The sequence below is a fragment of the Bufo gargarizans genome, chromosome 1, assembly GCF_014858855.1.
Source record: "Bufo gargarizans isolate SCDJY-AF-19 chromosome 1, ASM1485885v1, whole genome shotgun sequence".
In the NCBI taxonomy this organism is placed as follows: domain Eukaryota; kingdom Metazoa; phylum Chordata; class Amphibia; order Anura; family Bufonidae; genus Bufo; species Bufo gargarizans.
In genome coordinates this window covers 16,818,671-16,834,614 of record NC_058080.1, presented here as the reverse complement: position 1 = coordinate 16,834,614, position 15,944 = coordinate 16,818,671, and the positions used below count along the sequence as shown (strand labels likewise).

At 48.4% G+C, this 15,944-nt stretch overlaps 1 protein-coding gene across 1 annotated transcript in view; it reads left to right on the top strand.

Annotated features, from left to right (window-relative positions):
- The window catches only part of LOC122921652 (vomeronasal type-2 receptor 26-like), a 66,920-nt gene extending 54,997 nt beyond the window's left edge, over window positions 1-11,923 (top strand). The window contains exons 3-4 of the mRNA XM_044271837.1: window positions 9,738-10,415; window positions 11,915-11,923. Coding sequence (XP_044127772.1) covers window positions 9,738-10,415; window positions 11,915-11,923 — 687 coding nt within the window. The remainder of the gene's footprint in view (window positions 1-9,737; window positions 10,416-11,914) is intronic.
- Window positions 11,924-15,944: the final 4,021 nt, after the last annotated feature.

The window sequence follows — 15,944 nt, the reverse complement described above, 5'->3', positions numbered from 1 at the left end:
CCTGCATGACCAGGCACCTGCATGCAAAGCATGAACTGCAGTGGAGTAAACACCTTAAAACCAAGGAAGTCACTCAGGCTCCCCCTGCTACCTCTTCTGCTGCTGCCGCCTCGGCCTATTCTGCTGCTGCCGCCTCGGCCTCTTCCTCCGCCTCTGGAGGAACGTTGGCACCTGCCGCCCAGCAAACAGGGGATGTACCACCAACACCACCACCACCACCTCCGTCACCAAGCGTCTCAACCATGTCACACGCCAGCGTTCAGCTCTCCATCTCACAAACATTTGATAGAAAGCGTAAATTCCCACCTAGCCACCCTCGATCCCTGGCCCTGAATGCCAGCATTTCTAAACTACTGGCCTATGAAATGCTGTCATTTAGGCTGGTGGACACAGACAGCTTCAAACAGCTCATGTCGCTTGCTGTCCCACAGTATGTTGTTCCCAGCCGGCACTACTTCTCCAAGAGAGCCGTGCCTTCCCTGCACAACCAAGTATCCGATAAAATCAAGTGTGCACTGCGCAACGCCATCTGTAGCAAGGTCCACCTAACCACAGATACGTGGACCAGTAAGCACGGCCAGGGACGCTATATCTCCCTAACTGCACACTGGGTAAATGTAGTGGCAGCTGGGCCCCAGGCGGAGAGCTGTTTGGCGCACGTCCTTCCGCCGCCAAGGATCGCAGGGCAACATTCTTTGCCTCCTGTTGCCACCTCCTCCTTCTCGGCTTCCTCCTCCTCTTCTTCCACCTGCTCATCCAGTCAGCCACACACCTTCACCACCAACTTCAGCACAGCCCGGGGTAAACGTCAGCAGGCCATTCTGAAACTCATATGTTTGGGGGACAGGCCCCACACCGCACAGGAGTTGTGGCGGGGTATTGAACAACAGACCGACGAGTGGTTGCTGCCGGTGAGCCTCAAGCCCGGCCTGGTGGTGTGTGATAATGGGCGAAATCTCGTTGCAGCTCTGGGACTAGCCAATTTGACGCACATCCCTTGCTTGGCGCATGTGCTGAATTTGGTGGTGCAGAAGTTCATTCTCAACTACCCCGACATGTCAGAGCTGCTGCATAAAGTGCGGGCCGTCTGTTCGCGCTTCCGGCGTTCACATCCTGCTGCTGCTCGCCTGTCTGCGCTACAGCGTAACTTCGGCCTTCCCGCTCACCGCCTCATATGCGACGTGCCCACCAGGTGGAACTCCACCTTGCACATGCTGGACAGACTGTGCGAGCAGCAGCAGGCCATAGTGGAGTTTCAGCTGCAGCACGCACGGGTCAGTCGCACTACAGAACAGCACCACTTCACCACCAATGACTGGGCCTCCATGCGAGACCTGTGTGCCCTGTTGCGCTGTTTCGAGTACTCCACCAACATGGCCAGTGGCGATGACACCGTTATCAGCGTTACAATACCACTTCTATGTCTCCTTGAGAAAACACTTAGGGCGATAATGGAAGAGGAGGTGGCCCAGGAGGAGGAGGAGGAGGAGGAGGAAGAGGGGTCATTTTTAGCACTTTCAGGCCAGTCTCTTCGAAGTGACTCAGAGGGAGGTTTTTGGCAACAGCAGAGGCCAGGTACAAATGTGGCCAGCCAGGGCCCACTACTGGAGGACGAGGAGGACGAGGATGAGGAGGAGGTGGAGGAGGATGAGGATGAAGCATGGTCACAGCGGGGTGGCACCCAACGCAGCTCGGGTCCATCACTGGTGCGTGGCTGGGGGGAAAGGCAGGACGATGATGATACGCCTCCCACAGAGGACAGCTTGTCCTTACCCCTGGGCAGCCTGGCACACATGAGCGACTACATGCTGCAGTGCCTGCGCAACGACAGCAGAGTTGCCCACATTTTAACCTGTGCGGACTACTGGGTTGCCACCCTGCTGGATCCACGCTACAAAGACAATGTGCCCACCTTACTTCCTGCACTGGAGCGTGATAGGAAGATGCGCGAGTACAAGCGCACGTTGGTAGACGCGCTACTGAGAGCATTCCCAAATGTCACAGGGGAACAAGTGGAAGCCCAAGGCCAAGGCAGAGGAGGAGCAAGAGGTCGCCAAGGCAGCTGTGTCACGGCCAGCTCCTCTGAGGGCAGGGTTAGCATGACAGAGATGTGGAAAACTTTTGTCAACACGCCACAGCTAACTGCACCACCACCTGATACGCAACGTGTTAGCAGGAGGCAACATTTCACTAACATGGTGGAACAGTACGTGTGCACACCCCTCCACGTACTGACTGATGGTTCGGCCCCATTCAACTTCTGGGTCTCTAAATTGTCCACGTGGCCAGAGCTAGCCTTTTATGCCTTGGAGGTGCTGGCCTGCCCGGCAGCCAGCGTTTTGTCTGAACGTGTATTCAGCACGGCAGGGGGCGTCATTACAGACAAACGCAGCCGCCTGTCTACAGCCAATGTGGACAAGCTGACGTTCATAAAAATGAACCAGGCATGGATCCCACAGGACCTGTCCGTCCCTTGTCCAGATTAGACATTAACTACCTCCCCATAACCATATATTATTGGACTCCAGGGCACTTCCTCATTCAATCCTATTTTTATTTTCATTTTACCATTATATTGCGAGGCTACCCAAAGTTGAATTAACCTCTCCTCTGCCTGTGTGCTAGGCCTAAATATATGCCAATGGACTGTTGCAGTGGTGGCTGACATGAAGCCTGATTCTCTGCTATGACATGCAGACTAATTCTCTGCTGACATGAAGCCAGATTGTCTGTTACGGGACCTCTCTCCTCTGCCTGGGTGCTGGGCCTAAATTTATGACAATGGACTGTTGCAGTGGTGGCTGACGTGAAGCCTGATTCTCTGCTATGACATGCAGACTGATTCTCTGCTGACATGAAGCCAGATTGTCTGTTACGGGACCTCTCTGCTCTGCCTGTGTGCTAGGCCTAAATATATGCCAATGGACTGTTGCAGTGGTGGGTGACGTGAAGCCTCATTCTCTGCTATGACATGCAGACTGATTCTCTGCTGACATGAAGCCAGATCGTCTGTTACGGGACCTCTCTGCTCTGCCTGTGTGCTAGGCCTAAATATATGCCAATGGACTGTTGCAGTGGTGGGTGACGTGAAGCCTCATTCTCTGCTATGACATGCAGACTGATTCTCTGCTGTCATGAAGCCAGATTGTCTGTTACGGGACCTCTCTGCTCTGCCTGTGTGCTAGGCCTAAATATATGCCAATGGACTGTTGCAGTGGTGGGTGACGTGAAGCCTCATTCTCTGCTATGACATGCAGACTGATTCTCTGCTGACATGAAGCCAGATTGTCTGTTACGGGACCTCTCTCCTCTGCCTGTGTGCTAGGCCTAAATATATGCCAATGGACTGTTGCAGTGGTGGCTGACGTGAAGCCTCATTCTCTGCTATGACATGCAGACTGATTCTCTGCTGACATGAAGCCAGATCGTCTGTTACGGGACCTCTCTGCTCTGCCTGTGTGCTAGGCCTAAATATATGCCAATGGACTGTTGCAGTGGTGGGTGACGTGAAGCCTCATTCTCTGCTATGACATGCAGACTGATTCTCTGCTGTCATGAAGCCAGATTGTCTGTTACGGGACCTCTCTGCTCTGCCTGTGTGCTAGGCCTAAATATATGCCAATGGACTGTTGCAGTGGTGGGTGACGTGAAGCCTCATTCTCTGCTATGACATGCAGACTGATTCTCTGCTGACATGAAGCCAGATTGTCTGTTACGGGACCTCTCTCCTCTGCCTGTGTGCTAGGCCTAAATATATGCCAATGGACTGTTGCAGTGGTGGGTGACGTGAAGCCTCATTCTCTGCTATGACATGCAGACTGATTCTCTGCTGTCATGAAGCCAGATTGTCTGTTACGGGACCTCTCTGCTCTGCCTGTGTGCTAGGCCTAAATATATGCCAATGGACTGTTGCAGTGGTGGCTGACGTGAAGCCTCATTCTCTGCTATGACATGCAGACTAATTCTCTGCTGACATGAAGCCAGATTGTCTGTTACGGGACCTCTCTCCTCTGCCTGGGTGCTGGGCCTAAATTTATGACAATGGACTGTTGCAGTGGTGGCTGACGTGAAGCCTGATTCTCTGCTATGACATGCAGACTGATTCTCTGCTGACATGAAGCCAGATCCTCTGTTACGGGACCTCTCTCCTCTGCCTGGGTGCTGGGCCTAAATTTATGACAATGGACTGTTGCAGTGGTGGCTGACGTGAAGCCTGATTCTCTGCTATGACATGCAGACTGATTCTCTGCTGTCATGAAGCCAGATTGTCTGTTACGGGACCTCTCTGCTCTGCCTGTGTGCTAGGCCTAAATATATGCCAATGGACTGTTGCAGTGGTGGGTGACGTGAAGCCTCATTCTCTGCTATGACATGCAGACTGATTCTCTGCTGACATGAAGCCAGATTGTCTGTTACGGGACCTCTCTCCTCTGCCTGTGTGCTAGGCCTAAATATATGCCAATGGACTGTTGCAGTGGTGGCTGACGTGAAGCCTCATTCTCTGCTATGACATGCAGACTAATTCTCTGCTGACATGAAGCCAGATTGTCTGTTACGGGACCTCTCTCCTCTGCCTGGGTGCTGGGCCTAAATTTATGACAATGGACTGTTGCAGTGGTGGCTGACGTGAAGCCTGATTCTCTGCTATGACATGCAGACTGATTCTCTGCTGACATGAAGCCAGATCCTCTGTTACGGGACCTCTCTCCTCTGCCTGGGTGCTGGGCCTAAATTTATGACAATGGACTGTTGCAGTGGTGGCTGACGTGAAGCCTGATTCTCTGCTATGACATGCAGACTGATTCTCTGCTGTCATGAAGCCAGATTGTCTGTTACGGGACCTCTCTGCTCTGCCTGTGTGCTAGGCCTAAATATATGCCAATGGACTGTTGCAGTGGTGGGTGACGTGAAGCCTCATTCTCTGCTATGACATGCAGACTGATTCTCTGCTGACATGAAGCCAGATTGTCTGTTACGGGACCTCTCTCCTCTGCCTGTGTGCTAGGCCTAAATATATGCCAATGGACTGTTGCAGTGGTGGCTGACGTGAAGCCTCATTCTCTGCTATGACATGCAGACTAATTCTCTGCTGACATGAAGCCAGATTGTCTGTTACGGGACCTCTCTCCTCTGCCTGGGTGCTGGGCCTAAATTTATGACAATGGACTGTTGCAGTGGTGGCTGACGTGAAGCCTGATTCTCTGCTATGACATGCAGACTGATTCTCTGCTGACATGAAGCCAGATCCTCTGTTACGGGACCTCTCTCCTCTGCCTGTGTGTGTGCTGGGCCTAAATATATGCCAATGGACTGTTGCAGTGGTGGCTGACGTGAAGCCTCATTCTCTGCTATGACATGCAGACTGATTCTCTGCTGACATGAAGCCAGATTCTCTGTTACGGGACCTCTCTCCTCTGCCTGTGTGTGTGCTGGGCCTAAATATATGCCAATGGACTGTTGCAGTGGTGGCTGACGTGAAGCCTCATTCTCTGCTATGACATGCAGACTAATTCTCTGCTGACATGAAGCCAGATTGTCTGTTACGGGACCTCTCTCCTCTGCCTGGGTGCTGGGCCTAAATTTATGACAATGGACTGTTGCAGTGGTGGCTGACGTGAAGCCTGATTCTCTGCTATGACATGCAGACTGATTCTCTGCTGACATGAAGCCAGATCCTCTGTTACGGGACCTCTCTCCTCTGCCTGGGTGCTGGGCCTAAATTTATGACAATGGACTGTTGCAGTGGTGGCTGACGTGAAGCCTGATTCTCTGCTATGACATGCAGACTGATTCTCTGCTGACATGAAGCCAGATCCTCTGTTACGGGACCTCTCTCCTCTGCCTGTGTGTGTGCTGGGCCTAAATATATGCCAATGGACTGTTGCAGTGGTGGCTGACGTGAAGCCTCATTCTCTGCTATGACATGCAGACTGATTCTCTGCTGACATGAAGCCAGATTCTCTGTTACGGGACCTCTCTCCTCTGCCTGTGTGTGTGCTGGGCCTAAATATATGCCAATGGACTGTTGCAGTGGTGGCTGACGTGAAGCCTCATTCTCTGCTATGACATGCAGACTAATTCTCTGCTGACATGAAGCCAGATTGTCTGTTACGGGACCTCTCTCCTCTGCCTGGGTGCTGGGCCTAAATTTATGACAATGGACTGTTGCAGTGGTGGCTGACGTGAAGCCTGATTCTCTGCTATGACATGCAGACTGATTCTCTGCTGACATGAAGCCAGATCCTCTGTTACGGGACCTCTCTCCTCTGCCTGGGTGCTGGGCCTAAATTTATGACAATGGACTGTTGCAGTGGTGGCTGACGTGAAGCCTGATTCTCTGCTATGACATGCAGACTGATTCTCTGCTGACATGAAGCCAGATCCTCTGTTACGGGACCTCTCTCCTCTGCCTGTGTGTGTGCTGGGCCTAAATATATGCCAATGGACTGTTGCAGTGGTGGCTGACGTGAAGCCTCATTCTCTGCTATGACATGCAGACTGATTCTCTGCTGACATGAAGCCAGATTCTCTGTTACGGGACCTCTCTCCTCTGCCTGTGTGTGTGCTGGGCCTAAATATATGCCAATGGACTGTTGCAGTGGTGGCTGACGTGAAGCCTCATTCTCTGCTATGACATGCAGACTAATTCTCTGCTGACATGAAGACAGATTCTCTGTTACGGGACCTCCCTCCTCTGCCTGGGTGCTGGGCCTAAATATATGCCAATGGACTGTTGCAGTGGTGGCTGACGTGAAGCCTCATTCTCTGCTATGACATGCAGACTAATTCTCTGCTGACATGAAGACAGATTCTCTGTTACGGGACCTCCCTCCTCTGCCTGGGTGCTGGGCCTAAATATATGCCAATGGACTGTTGCAGTGGTGGCTGACGTGAAGCCTCATTCTCTGCTATGACATGCAGACTAATTCTCTGCTGACATGAAGACAGATTCTCTGTTACGGGACCTCCCTCCTCTGCCTGGGTGCTGGGCCTAAATATATGCCAATGGACTGTTGCAGTGGTGGCTGACGTGAAGCCTCATTCTCTGCTATGACATGCAGACTGATTCTCTGCTGACATGAAGACAGATTCTCTGTTACGGGACCTCTCTCCTCTGCCTGTGTGTGTGCTGGGCCTAAATATATGCCAATGGACTGTTGCAGTGGTGGCTGACGTGAAGCCTCATTCTCTGCTATGACATGCAGACTGATTCTCTGCTGACATGAAGCCAGATTCTCTGTTACGGGACCTCTCTCCTCTGCCTGTGTGTGTGCTGGGCCTAAATATATGCCAATGGACTGTTGCAGTGGTGGCTGACGTGAAGCCTCATTCTCTGCTATGACATGCAGACTGATTCTCTGCTGACATGAAGCCAGATTCTCTGTTACGGGACCTCTCTCCTCTGCCTGTGTGTGTGCTGGGCCTAAATATATGCCAATGGACTGTTGCAGTGGTGGCTGACGTGAAGCCTCATTCTCTGCTATGACATGCAGACTGATTCTCTGCTGACATGAAGACAGATTCTCTGTTACGGGACCTCTCTCCTCTGCCTGGGTGTGTGCTGGGCCTAAATATATGCCAATGGACTGTTGCAGTGGTGGCTGACGTGAAGCCTCATTCTCTGCTATGACATGCAGACTAATTCTCTGCTGACATGAAGACAGATTCTCTGTTACGGGACCTCCCTCCTCTGCCTGGGTGCTGGGCCTAAATATATGCCAATGGACTGTTGCAGTGGTGGCTGACGTGAAGCCTCATTCTCTGCTATGACATGCAGACTAATTCTCTGCTGACATGAAGACAGATTCTCTGTTACGGGACCTCCCTCCTCTGCCTGGGTGCTGGGCCTAAATATATGCCAATGGACTGTTGCAGTGGTGGCTGACGTGAAGCCTCATTCTCTGCTATGACATGCAGACTGATTCTCTGCTGACATGAAGACAGATTCTCTGTTACGGGACCTCTCTCCTCTGCCTGTGTGTGTGCTGGGCCTAAATATATGCCAATGGACTGTTGCAGTGGTGGCTGACGTGAAGCCTCATTCTCTGCTATGACATGCAGACTGATTCTCTGCTGACATGAAGCCAGATTCTCTGTTACGGGACCTCTCTCCTCTGCCTGTGTGTGTGCTGGGCCTAAATATATGCCAATGGACTGTTGCAGTGGTGGCTGACGTGAAGCCTCATTCTCTGCTATGACATGCAGACTAATTCTCTGCTGACATGAAGACAGATTCTCTGTTACGGGACCTCCCTCCTCTGCCTGGGTGCTGGGCCTAAATATATGCCAATGGACTGTTGCAGTGGTGGCTGACGTGAAGCCTCATTCTCTGCTATGACATGCAGACTAATTCTCTGCTGACATGAAGACAGATTCTCTGTTACGGGACCTCCCTCCTCTGCCTGGGTGCTGGGCCTAAATATATGCCAATGGACTGTTGCAGTGGTGGCTGACGTGAAGCCTCATTCTCTGCTATGACATGCAGACTGATTCTCTGCTGACATGAAGACAGATTCTCTGTTACGGGACCTCTCTCCTCTGCCTGTGTGTGTGCTGGGCCTAAATATATGCCAATGGACTGTTGCAGTGGTGGCTGACGTGAAGCCTCATTCTCTGCTATGACATGCAGACTGATTCTCTGCTGACATGAAGCCAGATTCTCTGTTACGGGACCTCTCTCCTCTGCCTGTGTGTGTGCTGGGCCTAAATATATGCCAATGGACTGTTGCAGTGGTGGCTGACGTGAAGCCTCATTCTCTGCTATGACATGCAGACTGATTCTCTGCTGACATGAAGCCAGATTCTCTGTTACGGGACCTCTCTCCTCTGCCTGTGTGTGTGCTGGGCCTAAATATATGCCAATGGACTGTTGCAGTGGTGGCTGACGTGAAGCCTCATTCTCTGCTATGACATGCAGACTAATTCTCTGCTGACATGAAGACAGATTCTCTGTTACGGGACCTCTCTCCTCTGCCTGGGTGCCGGGGCCTAAATATCTGAGAATGGACTGTTCCAGTGGTGGGTGACGGGAAGCCAGATTCTCTGCTATGGAACCTCTCTCCAATTGATTTTGGTTAATTTTTATTTATTTAATTTTTATTTTAATTCATTTCCCTATCCACATTTGTTTGCAGGGGATTTACCTACATGTTGCTGCCTTTTGCAGCCCTCTAGCTCTTTCCTGGGCTGTTTTACAGCCTTTTTAGTGCCGAAAAGTTCGGGTCCCCATTGACTTCAATGGGGTTCGGGTTCGGGACGAAGTTCGGATCGGGTTCGGATCCCGAACCCGAACATTTCCGGGATGTTCGGCCGAACTTCTCGAACCCGAACATCCAGGTGTTCGCTCAACTCTAGTTATCACATTTGGTTCTTATTGTTTCTATAGGATGGATACTTCCCATTTTATTATAATACCCAGCTGTATACAGCTGTATCTATGTTCATAATGACATAATATGTGCACTATAGAATCTGTGTATTAAAATAGTATAATATGTGTACAATATATGTACATACAAGTGTACAACTAACTTGCGTTAAACTTTTTCACAGACACTGAAAATTGCCAGAGATGTCCTGATCATGAATGGCCAAATGAAGGAAAAAACGAATGTGTCGTCAGAGATGATGAGTTTTTCTCCTATGAGACTGATGTTCTTGCTGTAGTCTTTTCCATCATCTCCACATTACTTGCTCTTATAACTTTTTTTATAATTGGAATATTCTCTTTATTCCAGAAATCTCCCATTGTCAGAGCCAATAACCAGAACCTCAGCTTCATTCTACTGACTTCTCTCATGTTCAGCTTACTCTGTGTGTTTCTATTCATCGGTCGTCCAGTGGATATAACCTGTAGGCTACAACAAATCTGCTTTGGGATCTTCTTCACAGTAGCTGTGTCTTCTGTCCTGGCTAAGACCATCATAGTCTGCATAGCATTCAAGGCCACCAGACCTAGCAGCTCCTGGAGAAAGTGTATGGGAGTTAAGCTTCCTTATTCTTTAGTGTTGGTCTGTTCATCTATTCAGGTCCTCAATGCAGTTATCTGGTTGTCACTTTCTCCTCCATATCAAGAACTAAACCTGGATTATCCTGGGAAGATCATCCTCCAGTGTAATGAAGGTTCTGTCTTGGCTTTTTACCTCATGTTGGGTTATATGGGGTTTCTGGCGGCTTTCAGTTTCATTCTGGCTTTTATGGTGAGAACTTTACCTGACATCTATAATGAAGCCAAGTTCATCACCTTCAGCATGCTGGTGTTCTGCAGTGTCTGGATCTGTGCCATCCCAGCCTATCTGAGCAGTACAGGAAAGCACATGGTCATCGTAGAGATCTTTGCCATATTGTCCTCAGGAGGTGGAATATTGACCTGCATGTTTTTACCTAAATGTTATAATATCCTGATAAATCGTAAAGTAAGTAGTAAAGGACAATTGTTAGAGAAATGTCCTCAGCATAAAAGAAAAAAAATCATACTTAAGAGTTCAATAACTTTACACATAGCACTATCATAATGTGCCAGCTTTGCAACTAGTTATTTTGTACATTTTGGCCTACTATTACTATATTAGCCCAATATAGCGGTATGGAAAGGCATATTTTGCCTGAAAGTTCCTGATGTTAGAAACAAAACCGTCTTTTATTTGAGTGCCTCTGGAAAAGTACATTGGTTTCCCCCCAAAAAAGTCATATCAGCACATAATGGGGTCCTACGGATGCACTTAGCATATACAGTGGGATGCGAAAGTTTGGGCAACCTTGTTAATCGTCATGATTTTCCTGTATAAATAGTTGGTTGTTACGATAAGAAATGTCAGTTAAATATATCATATAGGAGACACACACAGTGATATTTGAGAAGTGAAATGAAGTTTATTGGATTTACAGAAAGTGTGCTATAATTGTTTAAACAAAATTAGGCAGGTGCATACATTTGGGCACCACAGAAAAGAAATTAAATCAATATTTAGTAGATCCTCCTTTTGCAGAAATTACAGCCTCTAAATGCTTCCTGTAGGTTCCAATGAGAGTCTGGATTCTGGTTGAAGGTATTTTGGACCATTCCTCTTTACAAAACATCTTTAGTTCATTCAGGTTTGATGGCTTCCGAGCATGGACAGCTCTCATTAAGTCACACCACAGATTTTCAATTATATTCAGATCTGGGGACTGAGATGGCCATTCCAGAACGTTGTACTTGTTCCTCTGCATAAATGCCTCAGTGGATTTTGAGCCGTGTTTAGGGTCGTTGTCTTGTTGAAAGATCCAGCCCTGGTGCAGCTTGAGCTTTGTCACTGATTCCTGGACATTGGTCTCCAGAATCTGCTGATACTGAGTGGAATCCAAGCGTCCCTCAACTTTGACAAGATTCCCAGTCCCTGCACTGGCCACACAGCCCCACAGAAAGATGGAACCACCGCCATATGTTACTGTAGGTAGCAGGTGTTTTTCTTGGAATGCTGTGTTCTTTTTCCTCCATGCATAACGCCCCTTGTTATGGCAAAATAACTCAATTTTAGTTTAATCAGTCCACAGCACCTTATTCCAAAATGAAGCTGACTTCTCCAAATGTGCTTAATCCCACCTCAAGCGGCACTATTTGTGCTGTGGGCATCTACTTGTGTAAAGTGTGCTGAATGGTTGAACGATGCACAGTGACTCCATCTGCAGCAAGATGATGTTGTAGGTCTTTGGTGCTGGTCTGTGGGTTGACTCTGACTGTTCCCACCATTCGTCGCTTCTGTCTATCCGAGATTTTTCTTGGTCTGCCACTTCGAGCCTTAACTTGAACTGAGCCTGTGGTCTTCCATTTCCTCAATATGTTCCTAACTGTGGAAACAGACAGCTGAAATCTCTGAGACAGCTTTCTGTATCCTTTCCCTAAACCATGATGGTGAACAATCCTTGTCTTCAGGGCATTTGAGAGGGAAACTTACAATTGACCCCCTTAAATACTCTTTCTCATAATTGGATTCACCTGTGTATGTAGGTCAGGGGTCACTGAGCTTACCAAGCCAATTTGAGTTCCAATAATTAGTTCTAAAGGTTTTGGAATCAATAAAATGACAACAGTGCCCAAATGTATGCACCTGCCTAATTCTAGCACACTTATAGCACACTTTCTGTAAATCCAATAAACTTAATTTCACTTCTCAAATATCACTGTGTGTGTCTCCTATATGATAGATTTAACTGACATTTTTTATCGTAACAACCAACGATTTATACAGGAAAATAATGACGATTTACAAGGTTGCCCAAACTTTCGCATCCTACTGTATATATGGACAATACAAATATAGTGGAAATGTCGTGAAGTAAGAACAGCTTATCAATGAAGGGTTAGACTATGTAAACCTATAGCGAGCCTACATTCTAGCTGAGGTAACAATGGCAAGAAAATGTTAATCGGTTATTTCAATGGATTTCAATGGCTTTTGTCACAAGATAACATTGTGATATGTGTTCTCGGAGTCAATTTTAGCTTATCAGCACCAGGTTCTAAAGCAAGTGGTCTAATAATCATGTATTCTCTGTGTCCTTACACAATAAAGAGGTCCAAATTCTGCGCCATGAGCACAGGGGCTACACGTCAAGAGAGTCATAAAATTATTTTCTATAATGGAACTGCTGAAGAAAAGCCAAAGATCACCACACACCTTGTCAAGCATCAACTGGAGGGTATAAAGCTTTCTACCAGTGGAAATATCTCCTCTGGAATGATCGATCACATTTAACTATCTGACATTCTGATAAATCCGGCTTTGGCATATTTCAGGAGAACACTATGTACAGGAATGTGTAGTTTCTGCTTTAACCCGTTCCCTACCTGCGCCGTACATGTACGGTGCTGGTGCAATGTGTAAACACGGCGCCCGCTAGCACGTGCAGCGGGTGCCATGGCCGGCAGATCTCTGCTGTTTCAAACAGCAGACACCTGCGGCTAATTACCGTGATAATAATGCCGATTGTGGTAATTAAATGCTTTAGATGCCGTGACCAAGTGAGATCACAGCATCTAAATGCTCAGAAACCAGGAAGCTTGCGCTTTCGGGATTCCTACCATTTGTGAGAGACACGCTTTAGATACCGCTGTCATATTCTGTTATAAATAAAACACCCTTTTTGGGCAAAATACTTAATTTGTGGCCTTGTCTGCATCTGTTAGTGTGAGATACACGCTTTAGATACAGCTGTCAAGTTCTGTTATTAAAAAAACACCCTTTTTGGGCAAAATACTCAATTTGTGGCCTTGTCTGCATCGGCAGCAGCTTGTGGAAGGAGGAGGGGCTGTGTGTGGCTGCAAGCTGCAGAGTGAGGTAGGATGTGCTGCTGGAGTACACAAAATTCATGAGGGGCAGCTTATGGAGCACATATATGAGGGGGCAGGCAGAGCACTCAGGGGCAGTGGGGTTCAAGTGGAGTGGAATCTGGTGCAATTAAGGGGGTTTATCGTACAGATCCGGGTGTATTCTGAGGGCCATGATGTGTGTGTCTGTCTGCCCCTGTGTGTGTCAGTCTGTCTCTCTGTCCCTGTGTGTGCCCCCTTCTGTGTCTAAGGCCTCATGCACACCAGCCGTGTGCATCACAGATGCGGACCATTTCACTTGAATGGGTCCGCAATCCCTCACTACGGAGTGCTTCTGTGGTGTTTCTGGCCGTGCCTCCGCACTGCAAAAAATATAGAACAAATTGCGGTCCCCAATGCATGGAGCGGATGCATAAAAGCCATATGCATGAGGCCTAAGGCATTACTTATACTCCAAAATGCAAACTACAAATTGGCATGGTATTAAAAGCAGGAAGTGCCTAACCCCTATACGCAGTGGTGCATCTATACCGGGGGGGGGGGCAGATTCTGCACCTGTGGTCCGCTGCCAATGGCATACAATGGAGGATGCCTGCAGTGGACCAGAAGTACCACAATGGACATCCTACACAGGATAGCAAATGTGTGGATGTGATAAACAGTAAAAATAAAAACAAAAATAGACAGGTGCACTCTGCGGTCTTACTAACCCTCGTACTGGTGTAAAATTGAGAATTGGCCAACATGTCCTGCTTGGAGGACATGTCTGAGGCCGAGCACCGTGCCAAGGTTTCTCAAGTAGCTCGGGACCTAACACTAAACCTACCTGGGCCGTATGGGCAATACCAGGAGCCAGTGGGCGAATTACAGGAGCGCAAAGTCCGACTCAAAGCAATCTCCCAGTAACCTCCAGCATGTGACCATGCATACAATGGGAGGAGGCAGAGAGCTCTGAGTCCCACCCAAGACTGGCTGATATAGCCCAGGCCTCACATGTGCACCAGAATGCTGCCTGTGGATGGAAATAAAGGCACATTCAAATTCGGAGTTTCTACTCCTCCAAAAAATTCAAAATACAAACTACAAATTGGCGTGGTATTAAAAAGCAGGAAGTGCTCAACCCCATATGCAGTGGTGCATCTATACCGGAGTGGGCAGATACTGCACCTGTGGTCCGGGCTCAGACATCTCCTCCAAGCAGGACATGCTGGCTAATTCTCAATTTACACCAGTACGAGGGTTAGTAAGACCACATCTTTCTGTTTTTGTTATATTTTTATTATTACTTAAGACCCCATCCCACAGTCTAGCCAGGGCCTAATGGGTTACAGTTTAGACCACCTAATGGTTGATAATTCCCTTTTAAACCCCAGTCTATGTCCCCTTAGTACTGGGAATCAGTGGGAGTCATATTAGAAGGTAACAAAAGGTTAGAGCATAACTAAAAGTGGAATTCCCTTTTAATGCCCCCTTAAGGTGGCCACACATTAGATAGAAGTTGGTTGACGATCGCACAGGTGTCTGTCCCCGTGTGTGTGTGTCTGTCCCCGTGTGTGTGTGTCTGTCCCTGTGTGTATCTCTCAGTGTGTGTGTCTCTCCATGTGTGTGTGTCTCTCCGTGTGTGTGTCTTTCCTTGTGCGTGTCTCTCTGTGTGTGTGTCTGTCCCCATGTGTGTGTGTCTGTCCCCATATGTGTGTGTCTGTCCCTGTGTGTGTCTCTCTCTATGTGTGTATCTCTCCATGTGTGTGTCCCTCCATGTGTATGTCTTTCCATGTGTGTGTCTCTCCATGTGTGTGTGTATCTCTCTGTGTGTCTCTCCGTGTGTGTATGTCTCTCCATGTGTGTGTCTTTCCGTGTGTGTGTCTCTCTCTCTCTCTGTGTCTGTCTCTGTGTGTCTCTCTCTGTGAGTGTGTGTCTGTGTGTGTCTGTCACTCCCTGTGTGTGTGTCTCTGTGTGTGTGTCTCTCTCTCTGTGTGTCTGTCCCTGTGTGTGTCACCATCACCATGCCCACAGTGTTCCTATGTTTTGACACATCTGCATCAGGACGTTCTGTGCGGAGCAAGAAGAAGATGGAAGAGGAGGCAACGCCGCCAGTATGGAGTCCGTGGTAGAGGCACAGGGAGGCACACTAAGGATGCAGGTAACACTACCGCATGATCTACACTAGTGTTAGCTGTGGTTTTAGATAGGACTGCAGGTAACACTACCACATCATAAGCCCTAGTGTCATCTGTGGTTTTACATAGGACTGCAGGTAACACTACTACATTTTCTGTACTCAGATAGCCATGACTGTGTCATCTGTGCTGTTACATAGGACTGCAGGTGATATCTACTGTATTATCTGTACTCAGAGTTACCACTGTGTAAGGGGGCCCACTGAGACTTTATCGCCCAAAGGCCCACATGAACCTGGAGCCGGCCCTGATCACACCTATTGATAGCACGTTACCAGTCCTTAAAAGGACTTCTGTGGCTCATTAGCTAGCGTTTGGTGTTCCTAAGTTCCTAACCTCCTGTCCCTGCTACAAAATGCAACCTCTCCCTACACTGGCAAAACACATAATGTAAAATGGCTGCCAGATCGTGTTCAGTTATAGGGTTGGGGGTATGTCCATGTGCCGAAATGTCTCAA